The sequence below is a fragment of the Eschscholzia californica genome, unplaced genomic scaffold, assembly GCF_041429995.1.
Source record: "Eschscholzia californica isolate CP2 unplaced genomic scaffold, dmEscCali1.0.p SCAF_1, whole genome shotgun sequence".
NCBI lineage: Eukaryota > Viridiplantae > Streptophyta > Magnoliopsida > Ranunculales > Papaveraceae > Eschscholzia > Eschscholzia californica.
This window is the reverse complement of record NW_028238198.1, coordinates 56,870,800-56,898,216: the sequence shown is the minus strand read 5'-3', so window position 1 is coordinate 56,898,216 and position 27,417 is coordinate 56,870,800. Positions and strand designations below refer to the sequence as shown.

General features: G+C 43.0%; 4 protein-coding genes across 4 annotated transcripts; 3 read left to right on the top strand and 1 right to left on the bottom strand.

The window, feature by feature from the left end:
* Window positions 1-220: 220 nt before the first annotated feature.
* On the bottom strand, window positions 221-3,251 carry LOC147567763 (uncharacterized). Its single transcript, XM_086658006.1, has 7 exons — window positions 2,740-3,251; window positions 2,456-2,675; window positions 2,301-2,342; window positions 2,116-2,193; window positions 1,355-1,686; window positions 1,061-1,250; window positions 221-718 (listed from the first exon to the last, which is right to left on the bottom strand). Exons 1-7 carry the CDS (start codon window positions 3,249-3,251, stop codon window positions 221-223), a joined length of 1,872 nt encoding a protein of 623 aa, XP_086514132.1.
* A 32-nt stretch (window positions 3,252-3,283) lies between these two features.
* LOC147567762 (uncharacterized) lies at window positions 3,284-4,224 on the top strand. The gene is made up of 2 exons (XM_086657993.1): window positions 3,284-3,488; window positions 3,605-4,224. The coding sequence occupies exons 1-2, from the start codon at window positions 3,284-3,286 to the stop codon at window positions 4,222-4,224; spliced, it is 825 nt and encodes a 274-aa protein (XP_086514119.1).
* Window positions 4,225-9,004: 4,780 nt separating this feature from the next.
* LOC147567761 (uncharacterized) lies at window positions 9,005-9,859 on the top strand. Its single transcript, XM_086657984.1, has one exon. The coding sequence runs from the start codon at window positions 9,005-9,007 to the stop codon at window positions 9,857-9,859; it is 855 nt and encodes a 284-aa protein (XP_086514110.1).
* Window positions 9,860-21,951: 12,092 nt separating this feature from the next.
* LOC147567760 (uncharacterized) lies at window positions 21,952-22,782 on the top strand. The gene has a single exon (XM_086657979.1). The coding sequence runs from the start codon at window positions 21,952-21,954 to the stop codon at window positions 22,780-22,782; it is 831 nt and encodes a 276-aa protein (XP_086514105.1).
* Window positions 22,783-27,417: the final 4,635 nt, after the last annotated feature.

Below are 27,417 nucleotides of genomic sequence, written 5' to 3'. Positions count from 1 at the left end.
TCCATTCTAGGACTGCTAACAGTGCTACAACTAAGACAAGTCATCTTCATTCTAACTTCTTCCATTATTCTCCTCAGCAGACCCTCCTGAGAATCACCAGTGCTAGAGAAAACTCTTATGTTCCTCTCACACCAAATGTGATAAATGAAAGCATTAAAGGTCAATTTGCCAAGAATAGCAATCTTGTCTTTGCCACTGAACATCCTGACACACCAATCTATCATAGAGTCCCAGGAGGTACAAGGAACATGTCTAAGCACCAACATCTTGAGTAACTTCCTCCAAATGCCTCTAGAATAGCTACAATTGAAGAATAAGTGAGTATCACCCTCCCCTCTTTAGAGCAGAGGCTACATGTTACATCAATATTGAGACCCCATTTGTACAATTTCAATTTAGTCTTCACTGCTATATGCAAAACAACCCAAGTAATAAAGTTGTGCCTTGGAATATTATGACTAAACCAAACAAGAGAAGACCAAGAAACAGAAGGGGATACCTCTCTCAAGGCCTCATATGTACTCTTCAAGGTGAAATCACCTTTATCATTAACTATCCAGCTCCTAGAATCCTCATAGCCCTCAGCCACACCCACCTTATGCAAATTGCTAGCAACAGGACCCAAGTAGATAGAATGAAGGTAAGATAAAGCCCAATTACCATCAACCATACAGTCACTCAACTTAGCATTAAGATGAAGAATACTATCATGCCTAAGCTGTTCAGAGAAGAAAGGAAGCAAAATTCTCATAGGGTGCCAGGGATCCTTCCAAAACCAAGTGTCCTTGCCATTCCCAATCAGAACTGAGCAGAATCTCACTCCCTGTTGCCTATATTGCTAAATTCTGCGCCAGCACCAGGAAGCATCACACTTCACTGACAAAAACCAAAAGCATTTATCCTTAATCAGATACATTTGAACCCATTGGACCCACTGAGTGGGTTTGCTCATGAATAACTCCCAGATATGTCTCAAAGTACAGGCAACATTCAAGGTTGCTAAGTCTCTCAGGTTAAGACCCCCTTCTCTAAATGGATGGCATATAGTGACCCAACTAACAGAAGCACCCTGAGCAGACATGTCTGGCCCATCCCAAAGGAATCTCATAAAAATCCTATCTAGCTCATTAATCACCCTCTTAGGCAGAACAAAGACACTGAACCAGAACAAAACCATACCATTGAGCACAGCTCTAATAAGAGTCATTCTCCCTGCATAAGATAAGAACCTCATCTTCCACGACTGAATTCTACTCAAAACTTTGTCAATAAGAGGCTAACAGTCATAATAGCTAAGCCTAGAAGAAATGAGAGGACCCCCAAGTATCTAACAGGGAGGGAGGCACAAACAAACCCAAGGCAGTCCCTTAACTCATGAGTCATCTCATCAGTCAAACCAGCAGAAAACATAGAACTTTTAGCCCTATTAACTTTCAACCCAGTACCCTCAGCAAACAAGTCCAAAACGTGTGAGAGAGCTCTGGCTGAGCCTAAATCACCCTTCATAAACACCAGAAGGTCATCAGCGAAGCTCAAATGGGTGATCATAGGGTTCTTACATTTAGGATGGAGCAAAAATCTACCCTTAGCAGCCTCAGTGACCAAGAGCACATTAAAGACCTCCATAACCAATACAAAGAGGTAAAGGGACATAGGGCAACAACCTTGCCTAATACCTCTCTGACCCTTAATATAACCATAACAACACCCATTGATCATAAAAGAGTATTTAGGAGAAGATATGCAAACTTTAACCCATTGAATAAACTGCTTAGGAAATCCAAACTTAGCCATAATTTTCAGAAGAGAACGCCACTTAATAGTATCATAAGCTTTTTGCAAATCAATCTTGATTGCACACCTAGCAGGACCCTTAGTCCTAAGATAGTTTCTAATGAGTTAATGGGCCAAAAGGATGTTATCTTGAATGGCTCTACCAGAGATGAATGCAGATTGGAAAGGGCTAACAAGATGGCTTATAACATTCTTCATTCTCAGGGTCAAAATCTTGGTAATACATTTGTAAATGACATTACAGCAAGAGATAGGTCTAAAATCAGTCATTCTAGAGGCACCAGCAGTCTTAGGAACCAAGGAGACCAAAGTAGAGTTTACCTCTCCAAGCAACTTCCCAGTTTTGAAGAACCTAAATATAGCATTGACCACATCATCTCCCACAATTTTCCAGCAATCCTTGAAGAAGTGGGCAGTAAAGGCATAAGCTTACTCAGAAGAAATTAACCTGTCAAAATTAACAGAATCAAGCAAAGTTAGGCCATTTCTATTTAAATCAGAGGTACCAAATAGTCTTGTGTGAAATCCACACACTCATTAGCCACATCCTGATTAAGCACCAATTTGACACCCTCTTCAGTATAAAGGAATGGAATGTTATTCCTAAATCTCCTCTCTTTCATAATTTAGTATTCTGATCCCCCAAGTCAATCTTCTGCACCCTGGACTTCTGTCTAATCATTGACTCCTCCGTATTAGCAAGCTTAGTATAAGAAGCTACATCTACCCTCTCCTGACTCCTAGTAGCTGCATCAAGAGGATCCAATTGCAGTCTGGTCTGAAAAAGCTCGACAACCTGCTTAGCTTGATGTACCTGAGAGCCAAACCCAGCAAAATTTGGCTTTTTCCACTTCACCAAAGCCTTCTTTACATTCTTTAACCTGCACACAACTTGAAACATAGGATCCCACATACTGGCAAGCCTTCTTAACAATCTCTATAAACTCTTCACCTTGAGTCCAAGCATTAAAGAATTTGAAAGGTCTAGGACCTGTACCCATCCCCTCAAATAAAGAAAGCACAAAAGAAGAGTGATCGGAGACTAGAGGATTAAAAAACTCTGTCGTAGCATTGGGGCACAAACTAACCCACTCAATGTTAAGAAGGACTCTATCCAGTTTCTCAGCCACAACACCCTCACCAATTTGTTTATTGGACCAGGTAAATTCACACCCAGAATAGGCACAATCAAAGAGATTGGCTCCATGAACAAAGTTCCTGAAAGCAGCCAATCCCCCTTCCCTTACAGCAGCACCCCCTACTTTATCTTTAACCTCTAGAATAGTATTAAAGTCTCCCATCACCACCCAAAGACAGTGATATAACTCTATTAGATTGTTCAAAGAGCTCCAAAGAACCCTTCTAGTCACAGCATCATTGCTAGCATACACAAAGCTAAACAAAGAAGCCTTACCATCAACAAAGGTAGCCATCACAGAAATATGTTGAGCATTCATGTCAATAACTTGCATACTCCCAGCAATGGGGAATGGATATTGGGGTTGCTTGTGGTCTGTGTGGCACTAGTACTGAAGCTGAGTTCCATCTCTTTTTTGAGTGTTCCTTTTCTCAAGAGCTCTGGCTGAGGCTGTTAAATGCTCTTGGCTTTCATAGGCAATGCTTGGGCTCTTTGGAAGCTGAGATAGATTGGTGCATTGCTCATTTCAAGGGTGAGCCCCTAATGGCTAGAGTGGGTAAGCTGGTTTTTTTAATGCTTTCCTCTACCATGTTTGGGTTGAAAGGAATTCTAGAGTGTTCAGAGGTAAAGCTCTCCTTGTGACTGATGTGTATTCCCTTATTGTCAATGAAGTCAGAATCAGGGTTTCTCCTTGGACCTGTAGGATTGAGGATAATGAGCCAAATTCCACTTTTGATAGCTGCTGGAACTTAAATGTGAGTCTCTTTAAACCTAAGCTCATAGGTCATAAGTGGGAGAGGCCTCCTTTAGGATGGTTCCTTCTTAATACTGATGGGTCTCTTGATGATGATGATGCTGGCTATGGTGCCATTATAAGGGATGCTACAGGAACAGTGGTTGCTCTGGGTGCTGGTTCTTCCCCTTGCCAGTCCATTGTGGTTCATGAGCTGCAGGGCATTGAACTTGGTCTCAAGTTAGCTAAGAAGCACTTTTGTGACCAAGTTCTTATTGCTAGTGATTCCATGACTGTGTGTCTTCTCTTATCAAATTTTGACGGATTGCCTCCCTGGACTGCCTGGAAGGTTTGGTTGAGTATAAAGAGTCTCTGGGCTGATTTCAGATTTTGTAAAGTGAAGCATGTTGTTAGAGGGATAAACCAGGCTGCTGATTTTTTAGCTAAGATGAAGCCTGTTGCAGAGATTGAGCTTGATCCCATTGCCTTGCCTCCTGGTTTGAGTGTGATTGTGCAGGATGACTTGCGAGGCAAAGTTAGATTAAGGAAGCATTGGTAATGATTGTATAGTTTTTTTTTTTTTGCTTTTTGCTTGTTTCTTTGTTTCGGGCCCCTTAAACCCTGCTCATCAATGCAAAAAAATAACTTGCATACTCACAACAGAAGAGTCCCAAAAGACCCATATTCTGCCTGCACTATCAAAATCATAATTATTCACCCAATTCTAAGTGGGAAGCAGCCTCCTCCTAACCACTTCACTCCTAACCACTTCACTCCTACCAACATCAATATGAGTCTCAAAAAGACTACACAAACACAAATTATTGTTCCTAATAAATTTAGTAACCTCCACAGCTCTAGAAGGAATATTCATTCCCCTCACATTCCAACCTCCAATATTAATCATTTAATAGCATGAGAAGACCCCTTCCTAGGCTTAGGGTCTTTAGCCTCATTCAAAATCTTGGTCTCAAAGACCAAAACATTGTCACCAACAAGATTAGATTAAGAACAAGACAACTTACCACTTTCAACAACTGTGTGATGAGATGTCCCCTCACCAGGAAAACACACACCTTCCTCAACCACCATGCTGGGCCTCATAAGCAGAGACCTCTCCTTCCCACCAAGATTAATCTGCTTAGAGTTATTAACAGGTTCCTGGCTAGACAATTTACCAGCAACACCACCTAACTCCCTCCTACCCTCATGAGCACCAGCCACAACTTTCTTACCAGCTCCACTATCACCACCGTCAAAGCCACCTAATTCCCTTTCTTTCCTCTTCATACTCCCTTTATACTTCACCTCAGTCCAACCCTCACCAGCAACATTAATACCCTCCATAGGCACCACTGTATCAGCTAAGGGAACATTCCTAGCAACAGGCTCACCAACTTTTTCACTTTCCACGGGATCATGCATTTCCTGAGCATCAGTATTCTTCTTGAACTTGGCAGACTTAAGACAGGAACCAGAATTGTGACCTAATTCACAATAATAAACACAATACCTTGACCTCCAAGCATACTCAATTTCAATATCCAAATCTTCACCATCCACACACAGTTCCAACACATGAGGTAATTCCCTGTCCATAGGAATCTCCACACAAACCCTGACATAGGCCATTCTCAACCCAGAAGAGGTAGGACCATCCAGAAACAAAGGCTTACCAAGAGAGCTAACAATATCAGCTAACCCTTCTTCATGCCACGGATGGATAGGAACACCCTTAAGTTTAACCCGAATGGAAATAGACTTGAGTCTCATAACTTCCTTTTCAAGAAAAGGAGTTCATGGTCGAGCAATAAAAATTCTGTTAGCCACAAAGATAGGTTCATGCTCCAATATCATTAATCTATCCTCCTCCAAAGAAGCTCTTATGACATACACAAAATCATGAAACATCCCCATTAGATTTCCAAATATCTAACAAAGATCTCTTAACAACCATAAATGGAAGCTTACTACCAAAAACATTTCAATAATCAATTTTCTACAGTCCTCAATCTGCTCCTGATAATTCGAGGAAAAGATAACAGTCCGACCATTAACTAAAATACGATCACAAAATTCTAAAGATCTCCTACCAGAGCTTCGATTTTTAGCAAAAAGCTTAGCCCAATCCAGAGAAGTATGCATACCTTTCTCCTGAGACACAGAGGAATAGGTAGAAGGAAGCTCTGACCTATCACCATCAACAAATCCACCATCAAAATGAGTAGTAACTGGAAATCTCATTGGAGCATGCAAAACCCTAACCCCACCACTAGAAGCCACTGAATTCACCATCCCCTCAACAACACTAGCCTGTTTTGACAGTTTATCTGATCCCTCAAGACCAGGAGAACCATTGCCAGGAGCTTGGAGGGAACCCTTGGTCTCCACCACCACAAACTGTAGCTCCAAGGAGCTAATAGTGAGGAGGAGAAACTTGAATTCGAACAAAAGTAGCCTTAATCCGAGAAAGAAGGAGAAAAAACCCAGTAAAAATCGATGCCGGCCAAGAAGAAACACTAACTACCACTGTCGGAAAAAAGAAAACCGCCGCCGCCAAAATCGCACCAGCCGGGGGACCTTCTCTCCCCTCTCTAGGGTTTTTTAGATTCGTACGCTATGTAATGGAGTCTTAAGGCATATGAAACATATTGGATGACAAAACTCACAATTCGTGCGAAAAAGTTCGTGTCACAGTTTGGTGCAGTTTTTTTTTTAACAATTCAACAGGGATTATAGGGACCCTGACCCTAACCATTAAACAAAAAAGCTAATACAAAAGGTCCCACATCATAGCAAGCCACAATGTTCCAAAAAAAAAAATAACTCAAAGAAAACAACAGAACAACACTCAACTCTCAGTTGGCCAAAATCTACGAATGCGAACCACACCTATCTTGTCTTGATCCATTATAGAAGTCAGCTTGCTTGGGAGATGCTCCACATCCAAGTGGATAACTCCATTACTACTAAGACGCGACAGAAAGTCTGCAGCCTGGTTAAGTTCACGAAAAATATGGTGCACCACACATTGCTCAAACTACATCATCAAGCTTCTAATCTCCTGCCACAAACTCCAAGCAGTCCAAGGGGGCTTCTCTCCATCAGATTTTAGCACAACAACCGCATTTGTTGAATCAGTAGCAAGAGTCGCCATTTTAAGACCTCTAGCACAAGCTAGTTTCAGACCCAACAAGACCCCTTGCAACTCACAGACCAGCAAGCACACTACTAGGATCAGCTCTCCCGGCCCCAGCTGCAATTACTTTACCAAATTCATCCCTGAGAATTGCTCCATAACCTGCATAATCCTTATCATAGGCTCCATCAATATTTATCAATATTGAACCTGCAGTAGGAGCCTTCCATTTGAACCCCTTCACACATTTAGACATCATAAACTTAGTAATGTTCAATCTAAGCAAAAGACTAGTGTTCTCTGGCACAACTTCAATTCTCCCAAAATTGATGCCGAGGAGAGAGAATCTCTCGGGCTGAGCGACTTCCCTAGTTTCTTGGAGTGGCGGCGGTCCTATTTTCCGGCGAGTGTTCATTATTGATTGGCCACTGGTTTGAAGTTCATTTTCTCTGTTTTTTTTCATCGTTCTTCTCTCTCTTTTCTTACTGATTGCTTCCCTTCTTCCTGGATCTTCTCTCTTGAGTGGATCTGGCGAAAAGGGAGACGAAGGTTCCCCTTCTTTCCTCTGGTGATGGATCTCCTGAACCTGGTTCTGGGGATCGATCAAAACAGGGGGTGAGTGAGGGGAAGTCAGTAATGTTTGAATCGATGAGCTCTTCTGCTGCTTCGTCTGATGGAGTTGGTGGCCTGAGTAAGTTGAGAGGACCTATGAGGGTGGTTAATCCTGCTCTTGGTAATCCTACGAATCTTCCTTCTGGTGCTTCTGGTATGGGTTCTTCTTTTAGGTTTGGTGCTCGCAAGGTGTTTGATGAAAGACCTCAAACAGAACTCCCTTCAAACCAGAGAGGTGTTGGTGACAATGAGCATTCTACTACTAACTGGGCTAGTTTGTTTGCTCGACACAATGTTCCAGGTAGGAAACCTTTATCTTATGTTCCCCCTACTGATATTAATGGTGTGAGAGGTGTACGTTTTGTTACTCCTAATCTACAGACTCGGATCAGTGAGTGTGAGAGGTGGGTTGTGGGTAGTTTTATTGGTGGTCGATTGTCTTTTGAGGTTGTTAGGAGGAATTTGATGAATGTTTGGAGGCCAAAGGGCACTGTGTCTATTACTATTCATGGGGATAGTGTCTTTATTATTAAACCTGATCTTGAGGAAGACAGAATTCGTATCTTGGAGCATGAGCCTATTACTATTGCTAAAAGGATTTTTATAGTGAGGCCTTGGAGTCTTAATATTGAAAGGGAGATGGCTAGCTTTAAGACTATCCCTATTTGGGTCAATTTGAGGAATGTACCTATTGTGTTATGGGATGAGGAGGGACTGCAGTCATTGGCTAGTTGAATTGGGAAACCTCTATTCCTTGATGGTCCTACTACTACCCAGGCTAGGATGGCCTATGCCAGGGTATGTGTTGAAGTTAGTCTTGATAAGGAATTATCTAAAGTCATTCCTGTGTTTCTAAATGGTGTGAGAGATGTGGATGTTGTAGTGGAGTATAACTGGAAACCTCTCTTTTGCTCTAAGTGTGCTGTGTTAGGACACTCCACAGCTAAGTGTATCAAAGTATCCAGTCCTGTTCAACAGGTGTGGAAACCTAAGGAGGTTAGAGATGATACTGTTGAGAAGATGGGTGAGGAGCCTGGTGAGCCTTCTGGTAGTAAAGAGAATAATGATACTGCTATGGTAGAAGAAGAGTGGACTGAGGTAAAAGGTAGACATTCTGGCAAGAGAAAGGCCATGACTAGGGGTGCTAGTCCTTCTGATTCTAAGAAATTTGTTTTTGATGGTTGTCCTATGAGAGGGTTTAATGATGAGTTGAGTAGTGGTGGTGGTATGTTTGCTGCTGGTTCTCTGGCATTGGTACCATTATCTAGCAATGAGGCAGATGGGGATGCAGAAGATAGAAGTATTCACTTTGAGGGGTCTGATGTAATCAAGGAACCCTTGGCTGTTGCTGCTCCTCTTTTGGTTGGTCCAGTAGGCAGTGGTATTAGAGTGTTTGAAGGAAAAGCTGGTGGTGGTAAGAGAGCTAATAGAGGTAGAGGTAAATCTTCCTTTCCTAGTGACTCTCATGGATAATTTAGCTTGCTGGAATATTAGAGGTTTGAATGATGCCTTGAAGACTAGAGAAATCATTCATCTTATTAGGACTAATAATGTGTGTGTTTGTGGTGTGATTGAAACTCATGTTGATATGGATAATAAGGATGTTGTTAGAAGAAGATTGTTGCCTACTTGGAATTGGGTTGCTAATTATGAATGGGATAGGACAGGCAGGATTTGGCTCTTATGGGATGGTTCTCAGATAGGGTTATATGTTATTTCTTTATCTGACCAGATGGTTACTGCTATGTTAACTATGAAGGATGGTAGGTCTTTTCTTCTGAGTATTGTGTATGGCCATAATGATGGGAGTTCCAGGAGAAGACTTTGGAATGAGATAAGAATGGTAGCTAGGAATTATGATCTGGCCTGGATAGTCATGGGTGATTTTAATTCAGTTTTAGAGGCTGGAGATAAGATAGGTGGGGCTGCTGTTAGGCCTTGTGATATTGTTGACTTCAGGGGCTGTATTTGGGATGCTCATTTGTTTGATTGTCCTTATTCTGGTAATTTTTTTACTTGGTCTAATGGACAGAGTGGTGATGGGCATATAGGAGAAAAGCTAGATAGAGCATTGGTTAATATTGAATGGGTGTCTGGCTTTCCTAATGCAAGGGCTGAGTTTCTAAATCATGGTGTTTCAGACCATTGTCCTTGTGTTGTGTCTCTTCTTGAGAAGGGTGGTGCTGGTCCTAGACCCTTCAAATTCTTTAACTGTTGGGTTGATGAGGAAGGGTTTATGGAGTTAGTGAAGAATGCTTGGAGCATGGAAGTGATGGGCAACCCAATGTATAGACTGGTGTGCAAACTGAAAAAGGTTAAGTCTGTTTTGAATGAGTGGAAGAGAGCTAGGTTTCATAACTTTTCTATGCAGGTTCAGGAGGCTAGGGAGTCTATGGATATGATGCAGTCTCTCCTTCATTCTGAGCCAGGTGAGGGAGGCTGAGAGGGAGGCTGTTGGCACTTATGTTAGATTGGCAAGGACTGAGGAAGCCATGATGAAGCAAAAGTCTAGAGTTTAGAAGATTCAGCTTGGGGATGGGAATACCAAGTTTTTTCATAGTTCCATGAAAGAGAGAAGATCCAGGAATAATATTCCTTTTCTCTTTAATGGGGCTGGTGAGAAATTATCTTTATGTCAAGAGGTGGCTACTGAGTGTGTGGATTTCTATCAGAACATGTTTGGTGTATCTCTTGATGTTGATTTTCCTGAGAGGCTGGAGGGGGTGAAGTTTGCTCATGTTCTTTCTAGTGACCAGGCTGCTGGTTTGATTGATAAAGTGACTAGAGAAGAGATTGTTTATGCTCTTTCCACCATTGGGTCAGATAAAGCCCCTGGGCCAGATGGATTTTCATCTTATTTCTTTAAGTGTTGTTGGAATATTGTGGGAGATGACTTCTGTGAGGCTGTGGCTAGGGTCTTCTCTTCTGGAACGCTGCTTGGTGAGGTAAATTCTACCTTAGTTACCTTGGTTCCTAAGGTTCCTAATGCTTCTAGGGTAACTGATTTTAGGCCTATATCTTGTTGTAATGTTATTTATAAATGTATTACAAAGATTCTCACTTTGAGGATGAAGAGGGTGATTTTTGAGTTGATAAGTCCTTGTCAGTCTGCTTTTATTGCTGAAAGAGCTATACAGGATAACATCCTTTTAGCTCATGAGCTTACCAGGAATCATCACAGGGGTAGAGGCCCTCCTAGGTGTGCTGTGAAGATTGATCTTCAGAAAGCTTATGACACAGTTGAATGGGAAGCTATATTCAAGATTATGCAGCTTTTTGGGTTTCCTATGGAGTTTGTTCATTGGGTTAGGATCTGTGTTTCTACTTCCAGGTTCTCTATTATGGTGAATGGGAGTTCTTTTGTCTATTTCAGGGGGAAGAGGGGCTTGAGACAGGGGTGTCCTATGTCTCCTTACCTTTTTGTGATGGTTATGGAGGTCCTTAATGTTTTCTTGCTGCAGAAGGTTGGGGATGGTAGTTTTCATTTGCATCCTAAGTGTTCTAGTCCTATTATTACTCATCTTAGTTTTGCAGATGATCTTTTGGTCTTTCTTAAAGGGGATGTGGAGTCTGCTAATGCCTTGGCTGGTGCTTTAGAGAGCTTCACCTTATGCACTGGATTGAAAGCTAATCACATGAAGAGCTCTATCTTTGCTGGTGGTGTGGATGCTGGCACCCTTGAGGTTATCAAGGTTGTGTTGGGATTTGATGTAGCTGCCTTGCCAGTTAGATATCTTGGGGTTCCCTTGCTCTCTTCTAGATTGACCTATGCTGATTGTCAGCCCTTGCTTGATAGGGTGCTTAAGAAGGTACAATCTTGGAAGTCTAAATTCCTTTCATATGTTGGTATAGTTACTCTTATTACTTCTGTTATCAATGGCATGGTTATGTTTTGGATTAGCTCTTTTGTTCTGCCTAAGAGGGTCTTTCAAGAGCTCTCCTCTATCATTCATAACTTCCTTTGGGTTGGTACTGATTTGAAAGCTAAGAGGGCTACTATTAGTAGGAGTGTGGTGTGTCTGCCCTATAAAGAAGGTGGTTTGAACCTTAGGGATTTATTGACTCTTAACACTGCTACTACCCCGAGACATATATGGGAGTTGTTCATTAGTAAGGATACTTTGTGGGTTTCCTGGGTTAAGGCCAATTTGATTTCAGGGAATGATTTTTGGGTCATGAAAGTTCCTCGGGACTCTTCATGGAGTTGGAGATGTGTATTGAATTGCAGAGAACAAGGTCTTAACCTTGCCAAGGTTCTTATAGGCAATGGTAAGAGCACTGATTTTTGGTTTGATGTGTGGCACCCCTTGGGTGTTCTTTATCCTTTCTTGGACTCTTTCTTTAGGCTTGATAGCAGGCTTAATGCTTCAGCTAAGGTCAGTGTCTGTATCTCTAATGGTGAATGGATTGTTCCTCATATGCTTCAAGGAGCTTTGGTTGAGATTTTGGATAGATTACCTGAGGTGGGTATTCAGGCTGGTTTTGATGATGAGAGGGTGTGGACAGCAGGTCAATCTGGCTTCTTTACTCTTAAAGAAACTTATGAGGCCATTAGAAGAAAAGAAGAAGTTGTTCCTTGGAGTGCTATTGTGTGGTTTTCTCATAACATACCTAGGCAAAGTTTTATCACCTGGGTAGCTATGAGAAGGGCCTTGAAGACCAAGGATAAGCTTCATAAGTGGGGTGTTATCCCTGACAATACTTGTGTATTATGTGCTTGTTATGTGGAGGATGATTTTCATCTTCTTTTCTCTTGCAGCTTTTCTTGTGTTGTTTGGAAATCTATTTTGGAACTTCTTGCTGTTTCTAAGATATCTAAGTCTGATTGGACTCAAGAAGTGGCCTGGTTAGTCAAGCCATTTGCTGGAAAGGATATGGTTGCTCTTGTTGGTAAATTGGCCTTTAATGCCTATGTTTATCATATTTGGCTTGAGAGGAATAGAAGGGTCTTTGCTGGTAAAGCTGAATCAGAGAGGGAAGTTTTGAGGAGAATTGTAGCTGATATCAGGATGAAGTGTTCTGGGTTGAAGGTTAAGGCAAAAGATAATCAGAGGAGCAGGAGGACTGCTCTCAACTTTAATCTAACTTTTGAGTTTGCTGTTGCTGCTGTTACATTGTGTGAATGGAAGAAGCCTGCTGTTGGGTTTGTTATGCTCAATGTTGATGGCTCCTTTTGCAGGGATTCAGCAGGTTATGGTTGTGTGATGAGGGACCATAGAGGTCAGGTACTTGCTGCTGCTCATGGTGCTGCTGATCCTGTGTCTGTAGTGCACCATGAGCTTCAGGGGGTGGAAAGAGGGCTCCTTCTAGCTGTTAAGTATGGCTGTGATATTCTTCCCTAAAAAAGCAATAATACTTCTTTGAATAACAAGCTGAGAGGAGAGAGAAAATCCCGTGAGGAGAGAGAAAGTGGTGATTTTTGGACGTTTTCTAGGTTTTTGTGATCAGAAATCTTGATTTCTGGTCTGGTTTCTCTGCGGCAATGATTGATTCTCATATTGGAATTGATCCTAGTATGAGGGATGAAGGAGAAATCGGTGAAGGAAGGTTTTTATTGGCTGCAAACCGTTTACCAAGTGAAGATGAAGAGGAAGAGATGAATGAGGAAACCTCACTGGTTTCATGTGAAGAACAACCAGAAACAGTCATGGATACTACTCATTCAGTTGGTCTTCTCTTTAAGGCAACATCAAAATCAAAACTGAATGATGATGGGTCTACATCACAAGTTCAGCAAGGAGTAACTACAACTCCTGTTCGTGCAAAAGAAAAAAGAACAGTAATGGGGAAGAAGATGGTCTTGGGTAATAGTCCACTAGCAAATGCTATACGTAACAACATGTTCTCAGGAGTTCTTCGGAATCCAACAAGCGAAACAACCAGAATCATAACAAACTCGACTGAATACTCACCATGTGCAACACCGATTGAAAACTCAGAGGGAATTAGGGTTTTGGCAGAAACTAGGTTTTCCAATGGAGAGGGACGACAAGGTGTTGGGCCTGATCAGGTGAGTGCTTCTAAAAATATCCATGGTGATTTACACGGACCTGTTAATTGGAGTTCTCTATTTACAAAACAGCAAGTCTTAAAACGTGCTGAACTGAGTTATTTCCCACCTAAGGAGAGAGATGGAAACCTAGTTGCTGAAGTGAATGCTACTGAATTCACACATGAAATTAAAACTTTCGAAGATATTCTTATTGGCAGCTTTGTTGGTGAAAGGTTGGGGTATGGATTGGTGCATAGTGTGCTGTTGAAACAATGGAAACCGAGAGGGGATATGAAGCTCACTGTGCATGGTAATTCAGCTTACGTTATAAAGTTTTCTTCGTCGGATGATAGACGAAGGGCATTGGAACATGAGCCGATATTTATTGCGGGGAGACTCTTTGTAGTTCGACAATGGAAACATAATGTTGAACAAGAGCTTCAAGAATTGAAAACTATACCTATTTGGGTCTGTTTTCGGAACATTCCACTTTTGCTTTGGAATACGAAAGGAATCTCTTATATTGCTAGCGTGGTGGGTGTACCTCTCATGCAAGACAGTCGTACGGAATCGAAAGAGAGGATGGCACTCGCACGTGTGTGTGTTGGAGGTGAAAGTTGATAAGAGTTTACCGGATGAAGTAAACATTCGAGTTAAAGAGGGGTCTTCCGATTACATGGTAAAAGTGCAAGTGGAGTATTCATGGAAGCCGGATAGGTGTGAAGGGTGTCAAGTATTCGGTCATGCTGATTAAGATTGTCCTAAACAACCAAAATCTTTTGGTCACCCTACTGTCCCTACTAGCGATACAAACCAACCAAAGGGTGATAACCGAACAACAAGTTCTCATAAGCAACAATCTGACCAACGGGTTTTGATATCCTCGGGGAAGAGTAACAATAACTTAATTGAGAGGCAACAAGGTACTCAAAACGTCCATGGGGCTGCAGCAAACCGAGCTGGTGGTGGTCGTAAACGCCCAGCAACATTAACAAACCGAGAATCAGGCCAACATAGTGTGGAGGAGGGACGAGACAAAATGGTGATTGGTTGGTGGTTCCATCGAAATCAAATCAGTTCACTATAGGTGCGGGTCAAATGGAAAAGTCAGATCAACCACGTAGAAAGATGGCAAAGAAGGCGTTGATTCCAATTGCACAACATGGTTCGGCTGGTATCTTATCAGGTAATTCTTTCTTAGCCTTGTCAAATTCAGATGATACCGACTCGGAAACTCGTCTCCGAGAGCCAGAGGGGGAGGCCTCGGGAAGAGATCACAATTTTCATGATGAAGAAGATCACTTGATGCATAGCTCACAATCTGAACTAGACCCTCACATGAGTATTACGAGAGAAGACAACAACCTAGAGACCTCCACGGAGGTCGAAAAGCCCTCCCAATAGTTTTAATGATTAATCTTGCATGTTGGAACGTGAGAGGTCTTAATGACTCTCCGTATGTTTATGCGATTGAATAGAATTGGTTTATGTGGATTTCTAGAAACTCATGTCCAGGAAATTAATAAGACTCGCATTCAGCGAAGCCTTAATTCTAGCTGGACTTTTATTGATAACTATGTGGCTGTCCCGGGAGGTCGGATTTGGATTAGATGGGACCCGAGTAGGGTTGATTTCACTGTGTCCCATGTTGGGGGACAAGTTATTGCAGGTGGTGTTCGGTTTCCAGATGGTTCGGGTTTTCTCTTGGCAGTGGTGTATGGAAGCAATAGCACCGTTCGTCGTCGGGAACTTTGGAGGGACCTTGAGTTTCTTATGATGGGTTCTGAGGCTCCGTGGATAGTGCTAGGTGACTTTAACACCACGATGCTGGCCAACGAGAAGAGAGGCGGTAATTGCTCACCGTCTCAAGGCTCCAATGAGATGTTTGATTGTGTTACCGACCTGGGATTGTTCGATTGCCCGTTTATAGGTTGTTTCTACACATGGTCTAACAGGCAGATGGGAGCTGCTAATGTGAGTACCAAGATTGATCGGGCTCTCATTAATAGTGGTTGGTTGACCTGTTTTCCTCTAGCTAAGGCAGATTTCCCACCGCCTGGGGATTCAGATCACCTATCATTATTCCTCTTGCTGCACCAAACATACACCGGCGTACTCCGTTTCGGTTCTTCAATGCCTGGACGGAGGATTCCACGTTCCGAGCTCTTGTTGCTGATGTATGGAAGGTGTCAGTACGGGGTAATCCGATGTTTCGAATGGTGACTAAACTTAAGGCTCGTTTGAATGAATGGAAGAAAGATCGGTTCAATGGGGTGACGAACCAAGTAACCATTAACCAGAATTTTTTACATTCAGTGCAGGTCAGATTGCAGGGAGATCCAGCAAACCCGGTTCTACGGAGGCAAGAGAGAGTAGCTACTGAAAACTATAGTAACGTTGTACGGGCTGAAACAGCAATGCTCCGACAACGTGCTAAAGTTGAATGGCTCACTCTCGATGACAGCAATACAGCTTATTTCCACAACTCTATTAAGGAGCGGAAGTCACGGAACACTATCACTCGACTCACCAGAGAGGATGGTTCGGTGGCTGAGGATCCAGTGGAAATAGCTAATATGTGTGTGGATTTCTATCGGGACTTATTCGGTCGAGAGGATGAGGATAATGAAGCATTAGATCACATATCTAATGTGGAGTTCTTACGCCCGCTGACGGAAGCTGAAGGAGCTCTTCTTATTATGAGGGTGACCAGAGATGAAATATATGCTGCTTTGTAAACTATCGGTTCTGATCGATCGCCGGGGCCGGATGGGTTCTCTTCTCACTTTTTTAAGGCGTGTTGGTCGATCGTGGGAGATGACTTTGTGGAGGCTATTCAGAACTTCTTCAGCTCTGGGAAACTTCTCAAAGAGGTAAACTCTACTTTTGTGACTCTTATTCCTAAAATCGATAATGCTTCTTCAATTTCAGACTTTAGACCTATATCTTGTTGTAATGTGTTGTATAAATGCATTACCAAGATACTCACTATACGACTGAAAGGAGTTATTTATTCGATGATTAGTCCGAACCAGTCAGCCTTTATTTCTGGCCGTACCATTCAGGACAATATCATGTTAGCCCATGAGATTGTCCGGAATTACCATCGACCCACAGGTCCAGCTCGGTGTACGGTTAAGATTGACCTTAAGAAGGCATATGACACAGTCCGTTGGTCTTCACTATTCTCAGTCCTCGGTAAGTTTCATTTTCCAAGGATATTTATAGAATGGATACGGGCTTGTGTTACTACATCTAAGTTCTCTATTCTGGTCAATGGTGAAGCCCATGGTTATTTTGATGGGAAACGGGGCTTACGGCAAGGCTGTCCGATATCTCCATATTTGTTTGTTTTAATGATGGAGGTATTTGCGGTTCTTATTGATCGAGAGGAAAGGGCAGGTCGGTTCCTGTTACACCCTCAGTGTCTAGTCCCGAAGGTTACTCACCTTTGTTTTGCAGACGACCTCATGGTTTTCTTTCGAGGAGACACGGGTTCGGCTCAAGCTTTAAAAGGTGTGCTAATTGGTTTTCATCGGGCAACGGGGTTGCAGGCCAACGTGCTTAAGACACTATCTTCTTTGCTGGTCTTTCGGCTCAAGGTCAAAGTGATATCACCACTATCCTGGAATTTGGTACTGGTTCTCTGCCTATTCGATACCTGGGATTGCCCCTCATATCTTCTCGTCTTACCTATAGTCATTGCATCCCGTTAATCGATAAAATCAAGGGACGAATCCAATCTTGGAAGAGTCGCTTTTTATCGTTTGCGGGGCGTGTCCTTCTCATTAAGGTGGTTTTGAACAGCATGTTACTATATTGGGCAGCGGTGTTTGTTATTCCCAAAGGGGTTATGAACGACATCAACTCCATCTTCAGTAAGTTCCTTTGGTCAGGTGCTGATATGGGGTGTAAGAGGGCTCCCATTGGTTGGGAAAACTTATGTTACCCAACTGACGAAGGAGGGCTTGGATTTCGCAATATCGAGATGCTCTTCGAAGCATCAAACCTTCGTCATGTATGGGATCTGGTTAGTGGTAAGACGACCTTGTGGGCTGAATGGGTGAGAAATAATCTCATCAAAGATCAACACTTCTGGACTTTATCGGCTTCGAGTAGAAGTTCGTGGTGTTGGCGTCGGATTCTAGCCAGCAGGCCGACATCTCAGAGACTCATTTTTACCTCTTTGGGGGATGGTCATAATACCAAATTCTGGACTGATTTATGGCATCCTCGCGGTCTTCTACTTGATGCTTTTGAGGAGACGCACAGATATGATTCTCACCTTAATTTGGATGCCCGGGTTTCTCAGTTTATTGGGCAGTCAGGTTGGGTCTTCCCTACTCATGTTGCAGCCATGCTAGGGACTATCGCAGTCGAGGCTAGAGAGGTTGTGGTAGATAGTACTTTCAGAGATGAGGTGATCTGGATGCCTAGCCAGAATGGAGAGTTTACTCTCAAAGAGACGTATGAAGCAATTCGACCTAGAGGAACTCGATTGAGCTGGACCTCATTAGTATGGTCACCGGGTGGTATACCCAAACATTGCTTCATCACGTGGCTTGCTTTTCGAAGACGCCTCAAAACTAGATCGCTTCTGGCTAGTTAGGGTATGGTTATAGACACTACGTGTGTTTTCTGTGGGGGAGATGAAGAAACGGATTTCCACTTATTCTTTGGTTGTTCGGTCACAAAGATTATATGGGAATCGCTATTACTCAAGATGGGTTTTCAGAGAGATGTGCCGCTGATTGGGAAGGGGAGCTACTGTGGTGTATCAATCACTTTGGTGGGCTCTCTATCGCTGCCTGAGTGGGTCGTTTGCTTCTAAATGCCTATGTCTATCATATTTGGAAGGAGCGGAATAACAGGGTATTTAGAAGTAATGTCATGTCACCGGGGCTGATTATACACACTATCTGTGATGAAGTGAGGATCAAGCTGAACACTGCTACCAAACGGTTTGAAGATACAGAGGAGAATCGGAGAACCATTGATCGCTGGAATCTTATCATCTCTCTCCAAAAGCCAGTCTACACTCCATGTAAATGGACTCGGCCGACGGTAGGGAGATATATGATTAATACTGATGGTGCACTGAACGAGGTGGAAGCGGGGGTATGGAGCCATTATTCGAGATTCGGAGGGGATTGTTGTCAGAGCAGCCACAGGTCAGGTTGATGGACAGACTATCTTCATACACGAGCTGCAGGGTGTTGAGTTGGGATTGGAGTTAGCACTTAGTGCCGGACTGCAGGACGTTGAACTTGGTCTTGACTCGATGAATATCAAGTTACTTCTTGCAAAACCACATCAGAGATTACCATGGAGGGCAAGGCGGTTGTGGAAGAGAGTTCAGAGGCTTCGGAGCCAATTTCGGAGTTTTCGGGTTTTTCATGTCTATAGAGAAGCCAATCAGGCTCCTGATTTCTTGTCGAAGATGAAGCTTGGACCGGGTGTAACTCACTTGAATATTAGTCAACTACCGGCGTAATTAGTCAATATTGTTAATGCGGACTCGAGAGGAACAGTGCGGATGAGGAAAGGGTGGGGCTAATGATTTGATGTAATTTTGATTTCTTTGCTGTTTTTTTGAATTTTTGTTCCTTTGTATTCGGTTCGGGCACCTCCCGCTTATCATTATCAAAAAAAAAAAAATTGCACTAAACTGTGTAATAAATGTTTTCGCACGTGTTGTGATTTTTTTCATCCAATATGTTTCATATGTCCTAAAATTCCATTGCATCTTATGTTTTTTGGGTTTTACGACCCCTCAAATTGTAAACAAAACAGTATCGACTCCTAAAGTTGTAAAAGGAACTGTAGCAATATGAAACTGCACCAAACTGTGGAACAAATTTTTTTTTTGCATGAGTTGTAGTTTTCTATCATCGGAAATGTTTCATATGTCCTAAAAATCCAGTCCAAATGATGTTTTTGGACTTTTACCTCAATTTCGACCCCTCAAATTGTAAACAAAACTGTATCGACCCGTCAAATTGTAAACGAAACTGTAGCAATATGAAACTGCACCAAACTGGAGACCCTAATATTTTTTTTAAAACAGAGCGAAAAGTGGAGAGGAGAGAGAAATACCCGTGAGGAGAGAGAAAGTGACGTGAAAAGTAATTTTTTAGGGTTTTTCTAAGGTTTTGCTGATCGGAAAGGCTGCTGGTTGGATTTTCCGGCCATGAAGGAGCTTTCTCACGGCAAAGATACTAGTTTAAGGGATGAAGGAGAGATAGGAGAAGGTCGTTTCCTGCTGGCTGCTAACCGAATACCAAGTGAAGATGAAGTAGATGAGATGATAGAGGGTAACTCGGTTGCAGCAAACATGGACGAAACTTCTATAGTGTTGCAACACAAAAAGCCGATCACAATCAATGAATCACCAAAAGATGATCTCGGTTCTGTTAGTTTGTGTTTCAAAGCTACAGCAAAACCGAAAGTTATAAAGGAGGGGTGTGTTCCACGAGTTAATGGTAACCTTCAAAAAGAGTTCAGTTCATGGTGGTGAAGGTAGGACGACACTAGGTGGTTGTCTGTGTTTTTCTCCTTCCTTATGGAAACATTGCTGGTTTCTGAGAAAATCCCGTGAGGAGAGAGAAAGTGACGTGAAAAGTGATTTTTTAGGGTTTTTCTAAGGTTTTGCTGATCGGAAAGGCTGCTGGTTGGATTTTCCGGCCATGAAGGAGCTTTCTCACGGCAAAGATACTAGCTTAAGAGATGATGGAGAGATAGGAGAGGGGCGGTTCTTGTTGACTGGAAACCGTGTCATCAGTGAAGGTGAAGAAGATGAAATGGAGGATGATGCTTCCATGGCGGCTAAACAGACACAACCGAGCATAGGTAGGACTGATCATGTCTCTGTCCCCATTATTTTCAAGGCAACAGCAAACCAGGTTTCTAGCCTATCAAAAGGAGTTCCTAAGCCCCATAAATCAACTCCAAAGAATGTTGTTCATATTGAAGGAGGCACGGCTCTTGGAACAAGTTCAGGGACGAACAAGAAGAAGATGATGGGTACTAACACTTTCGCTGAATCTATTAGAAACAACATGTTTTCAAGTATTCTTCGTAATCCAATGGAGTTGGTTAACACAAACATAGCAGATCCAGGAAGGCAGCAACCGGCGACGGCAACACCAGATTTTAGGTTTCCGGCTGCTGCTAGGGTTCCGGCAAGAACAGATTCACGTGAAACTGATCATATGAATCTGGGTGCCTCCAGAAATCTGGGAGAGGGTACCCCAATTCGTTCTCATTGGACAGAACTATTCAGCAACAAAATAGAACCCACTCGAGCTGCTTTGAACTATGTCCCTCCCACTGTCTTAGAAGGTCGTTTCATGGCAGAATTGAATACCTCAGATTTTGTAAACGAATTTCAGTCCTTCGACAACATACTCATTGGTAGTTTCGTCGGCGAGAGAATGGGATTTGGTTTGGTACAAGAGTGTCTTAGTGAAACAATGGCAACCGAAGGGTGAGATGACACTCACAGTAGATGGGAGTTCAGTTTATGTTATTAAGTTCTCATCTTTAGAAGACAGGAAACGAGCATTGGAACACGAAACTATCTTTATCGCGGGTCGGGTCTTTATAGTAAGGCCATGGAAGCTTCACATTGAACAGGAACTCCAAGAAATGAAGACGATACCCATATGGGTAAGCTTGAGAAATATTCCTCTTCTATTCTGGAATTCCAAAGGAATTTCACACATTGCTAGTGTGTTGGGTATTCCTCTTATGCAAGATAGTCGTACGGAATCCAAGGAGCGAATGGCCTTTGCACGGGTGTGTGTTGAAGTTCAAGTGAATAGGGGTTTACCCGACGAGATTGAAGTTCGAGTTAAGATGGTAATTCAGATCATATAGTAAAGGTGCAAGTAGAATATTCATGGAAACCCAGCAAGTGTATGATGTGTCATGTGTTTGGGCATGATGACTCGACGTGTCCTAAGCGACCAAAACTTGCTGAAAATGTTACAGGCCAAGTCGTCAAAAACTAGCAACTTAGAGAAGACAGAGCACCGGATGGTAACCCTAAGGCTCGGGCGAACCAGCAAGGTACGGTAACAACAAATCAAATGAGAAAGTTTAATGGGAAGCAAACGAACTTTAAATCTAGTAAGGGGTTTGGTTCGGGTGGTCAAAATGGTGGGAGGAAACGTCCGGCAATGGTCCCAGCTCGAGAAATTCAGCAAACGCGTGAGGATAACAGAAATAACAATGAAGGATGGTCGGTGGTTAAATCTAAGGGCAGCAAGCTCTATCTCGGTGGAGATCAACCAGAAAAGCTTGATCAACAACCAAGGAAGGTAATTCTTTCTCGGCTCTTTCCACTTTTGGAAATTTAGACATTGATGCACATGAGGGTGAGCCGGAGGGGAGGTTACCTGCAAATGACCGTTCCCATCATGAGGGAACTAGTCCCACTTTACATGACACACATGAGGCAACCAATCCCGATTTGACTAGTATGCGACTGGATAACACTACCAAGACTTCTACGGAGGTCGAGGATACCTCCCAATAGTTAAATGATTAATCTTGCATGTTGGAACGTGAGAGGTCTTAATGACGCTCTCCGTACGAAGAGTGTGCGTGATTTTATGAGATTGAATAAAATTGGTTTGTGTGGATTGCTAGAAACTCATGTTCAGGAGGTTAATAAGACTCGTATTCAGCGAAGTCTTAATTCCAACTGGACTTTTATTGATAACTATACGGCTGTTTCGGGAGGCCGGATTTGGATTGGTTGGGACCCTTTTAGGGTCGATTTTACTGTGTTCTGTGTTAGAGGGCAAGTTATTGCAGGTGGTGTTCGGTTCACAGATGGCTCGGGTTTTCGTTTGGCAGTGGTGTACGGAAGTAATAGTACTACTGTTCATCACCGGGAGCTATGGAGGGACCTTGAGCTTCTTATGATGGGCTCCGAGGCTCCTTGGTTGGTGCTAGGTGACTTTAATACCACGATCTTGGCTACTGAGAAAAGAGGTGGTAATACCTCGCCATCTCAAGGTTCTAATGAGATGTTTGACTGTGTAACCGATTTGGGATTGTTCGACTGCTCGTATACAGGTTGTTTTTATACTTGGTCTAACAGGCAGATGGGAGTTGCGAACATCAGTTCCAAGATTGATCAGGCACTTATTAATAGTGGGTGGCTGACTTGTTTTCCTCTAGCTAAAACAGACTTTCTACCGGCAGGGGACTCAGAACACTCACCTATTATTATACTGCTCGTTGCACCTAACATACACCGGCGAACTCCGTTTCGGTTCTTTAATGCCTGGACGGAGGTTCCCACGTTTAAAGCTCTTGTTGCTGATGTATACAAGGAGTCAGTACGGGGTAACCAGATATTTTGAATGGTGACAAAGCTCAAGGCTTTGAATGCTCGGTTAAATGAATGGAAGAAAGATCGGTTCAATGGGGTGACGAATCAGGTAACCATTAACGGTAATTTTTTACATTCAGTGCAGGTCCAATTGCAGGGTGATCCAGCAAACCCGGTTTTACGGAGGCAAGAGAGAGAAGCTACTGAAAATATAGTAACGTTGTTCGGGCTTAAACGGCAATGCTCCGACAACGTGCTAAAGTTGAATGGCTTACTCTTGATGACAGCAATACAGCTTACTTTCACAACTCTATCAAAGAGCGGAAGTCTAGGAATGCTATTACTAGACTCACCAGGGAGGATGGTTCGGTGGCTGAGGATCCAGCGGAGATAGCTAATATGTGTGTGGACTTCTATCGAGACTTATTTGGTTGGGAGGACGAGGATAATGGATCATTAGATCCCATACCTAATGTGGAGTTCTCACGCCCGCTTACGGAAGCTGAAGGAGCTCTTCTTATCACGAGGGTGACTAGAGATGAGATTTTTGCTGCTTTACAGACTATTGGTTCTGATCAATCGCCGGGGCCGGATGGGTTCTCTTCCCATTTTTTTAAGGCGTGTTGGGACATCGTGGGAGATGATTTTGTGGAAGCTATCCAGAGGTTCTTCAGCTCAGGAAAACTTCTCAAAGAGGTAAACTCTACTTTTGTGACTCTAATTCCTAAAATAGATAATGCTTCTTCAATGTCAGATTTCAGACCGATATCTTGTTGTAATGTGTTGTATAAATGCATTACCAAGATTCTTACTATACGGCTGAAGGGAGTTATTTATTCGATGATCAGTCCAAACCAATCAGCCTTTATTTCTGGTCATACTATTCAGGACAATATCATGCTAGCCCATGAGATTGTTCGGAATTACCACCGACCAGATACCTCGGCAAGGTGTACGGTTAAGATTGACCTTAAGAAGGCGTATGACACAGTTCGTTGGTCTTCACTATTCTCAGTCCTTGGTAAGTTTCACTTTCCATGGATATTCATAGAATGGATACGGGCCTGTGTCACCACGTCTAAGTTCTCGATTATGGTTAATGGTGAAGCCCATGGTTATTTTGATGGGAAGCGAGGTCTACGGCAAGGCTGCCCGATTTCTCCTTATCTATTTGTCCTAATGATGGAGGTATTCGCGGTTCTTATTGATCGAGAGGAAAGAGCAGGTCGGTTCCTGCTACACCCTAAGTGTCGAGTTTCGAAAGTTACTCACCTTTGTTTCGCCGACGATCTCATGGTCTTCTTTCGAGGAGACGTTGGTTCAGCTCAATCTCTAAAAGGTGTTAACAGGTTTTCATCGGGCGACGGGGTTGCAGGCCAATGTGACTAAGAGCACGGTTTTCTTTTCAGGTCTTTCGGCCCAAGGTCAGAGTGATATTAGTAGTATTTTGGAATTCGGTATTGGTTCTCTGCCTATTCGTTATTTGGGTTTACCTCTTATATCGTCCCGTCTCACCTATAGCTATTGTATTCCGTTGATCGATAAAATCAAGGGACGAATCCAATCTTGGAAGAGTCGATTTTTATCGTTCACAGGGCGAGTTCTCCTCGTAAAGGTGGTTTTGAATAGTATGTTACTATATTGGGCAGCAGTGTTCGTTATTCCCAAGAAAGTAATAAATGACATCAACTCCATCTTTAGTAAGTTCCTGTGGTCTGGCGTGGATATGGGGTGTAAGAGAGCTCCCATTGGTTGGGAAAGCCTTTGTGTACCCCACTGATGAAGGGGGACTTGGTTTTCGTAACATCGAGGTGCTGTTTGAGGCGTCAAATCTTCGTCATATATGGGACCTGGTTAGTGGTAAGACGACTTTGTGGGCTGAGTGGGTGAGTAATAATCTCATCAAAGATCAGCACTTCTGGACTTTATCGGCTTTGAATAGAAGTTCTTGGTGTTGGCGTCGGATTCTAGCCAGCAGGCCGACGGCTCAACGACTCATTTCCACTTCTCTGGGGGACGGTCATGATACCAAATTTTGGACTGATCTATGGCATCCTCGGGGTCTTCTTTATGATGCTTTCGCGGAGGGGTATAGATATGATTCTCACCTATATTTAGATGCACGGGTATCTCAGTTTATTGGGCAGTCGGGCTGGGTTTTTCCTACTCATATCACAGCTATGTTAGGGGCTATCGCGGCCGAGTCTAGAGAGGTGGTGGTAGATAGTACTCTTAGAGAGGAGGTGATCTGGATGCCCAGCCAGAATGGAGAGTTTACTCTCAAAGAGACGTATGAAGCAATTCGACCCAGAGGAACTCGACGGAGCTGGACTTCTTAGTATGGTCACCGGGTGGAATACCCAAACATTGTTTCATCACGTGGCTTGCCTTTCGAAGACGCCTCAAAACTAGATCCCTTCTGGCTAGTTAGGGTATGGTTATAGACACTTCATGTGTTTTCTGTGGGAAAGATGAAGAAACGGATTTCCATCTACTCTTTGGTTGCTCGGTTACAAAGACTATATGGGAATCACTATGACGCAAGATGGGATTTCAGAGAGTATGTGCAATTGATTGGGAAGAGGAGTTACAGTGGTGTCTTAATCACTTTAATGGATTTTCCATTGCTGCCCGGGTGGGGCGTTTGCTTCTACATGCCTATGTCTATCATATTTGGAAGTAGCGGAATAATAGGGTATTTAGAAGCGATGTTATGTCACCGGGGCTGATTATTCATACTATTTCCGATGAAGTGCGGATCAAGCTGAATACTATTACCAAACGGTTTGAAGATATTGGGGAGAATCGGAGGACCATTGATCGATGGAATCTTACTATCGCTCTTCAAAAGCCGGTCTATACTTCATGTAAATGGGCTCGGCCGATGACAGGGAGATATATGATTAATATCGATGGTGCTCTGAACGAGGTGGATGCGGGGTATGGAGCCATTATTCGAGATTCGGAGGGGATTGTTGTTAGAGCAGCCACGGGTCAGGTTGATGGACAAACTATCTTTATACATGAGTTACAGGGTGTTGAGTTGGGATTGGAGCTAGCACTTAGTACTGGCCTGCAGGAAGTTGAACTTGGTCTTGATTCGATGAATATCAAGTTACTTCTTGCAAAACCAAATCAGAAATTACCATGGCGGCGAGGCGTTTATGGAAGAGAGTTCAGAGGCTTAAGAGCCAATTTCGGAGTTTTCGGGTGTTTCATGTCTATAGGGAAGCAAACCAAGATGCTGATCACTTGTCTAAGATGAGGCTCGGACCGGGAGTAACTCAGTTGAATGCTAGTCAACTGCCGGCGGAATTAGTCAATATTGTTAATGCGGACTCTAGAGGGACAGTGAGAATGAGGAAAGGCTGGGGCTAATGAAATGATGTAATTTGATTTCTTTGTTGTTTTATTTAGTTTTATTTCATTGTATTCGGTTCGGGCTTCTCCCGCTTATCATTATAAAAAAAAAGGTAGGACGACACTTGGGAAAACTGCTGGTCTAGGCCACAAATTTTTAGCAGATTCGATTAGAAATAACATGCTTTCGGGTGCTCTTCGTAACCCAGCTCCGAGTAGTATGATGAAAACATCACTTCCATTAACACAGCAGCAGCAGCCGGAATCACAAAAAATTCCGGCAGAGGAGACTAGGGTTACGACAGAAATTTGGGTTCCGGCAGGGAATAGGTTGCTTGGCTTCGGGCCAACTGTTCTGGGCATTTCTTCTGAGGGTCAGGGTGGTGCCAATAATATTCCGAACTGGTCCACTCTATTCACAACTCAAACAGGAGACAATCAAGCTAAATTGCAATTTTTTCCACCCCGGAGAGTGGATGGAAAACTAGTAGCTGCCGTTGATGTTTCTAATTTTGCTTAAGAAGTTAAATCATTTGATGATGTTCTTATTGGTAGTTTCATAGGAGAGAGATTGGGTTATGGATTGGTGTATAACGTCTTATCAAAACAGTGGAAACCGAAGGGAGAATTTAAACTTACGGTGCATGGAAACTCGGCATACGTAATTAAATTTTCGTCAATGGAAGATAGACAACGGACTTCGGAACACGAGCCTATTTTTATATCGGGGCGTATCTTCTTGGTCAGACCGTGGAAAGCCAATGTCGAACAAGAACTTCAAGAGATGAAGACCATCCCGATATGGATTTGTTTGAGGAACATACCTCTCCTTTGTTGGAATCCGAAAGGGATCTCTTACATTGCTAGTGTGGTGGGAACTCCTCTTCGACAAGATATCCGAACGAAATCAAAAGAAAGGATGGCATTTGCACGTGTTTGTGTGGAAGTGAGTGCTGATCAATGTTTACCCGATGTAGTTGAGCTGCGAGTAAAGGATGGACTGTTGGAGCATGAAGTGAAGGTGCCAGTGGAGTATTCGTGGAAACCGGACAGATGTGGAGAATGCAAAATTTTTGGACATGATGAATCTAAGTGTCCCAAATTGAGGTTGAATTCGAACGGTAAGGGTGCTGACCTAAATGAAGGTAATTCGCAAGTTAGAGAAGGAGTTCGAGGAGAGAGTTTGAACAACACAAAATCTAGACAGAATGGTTCGAACTTGATGAAATCAAGAAACTATCAAGACAATCGTCAAATTAATGTTTCTGATGTTGGGGGCTCTGGTCCCAACCGACAGGAAGGTGGT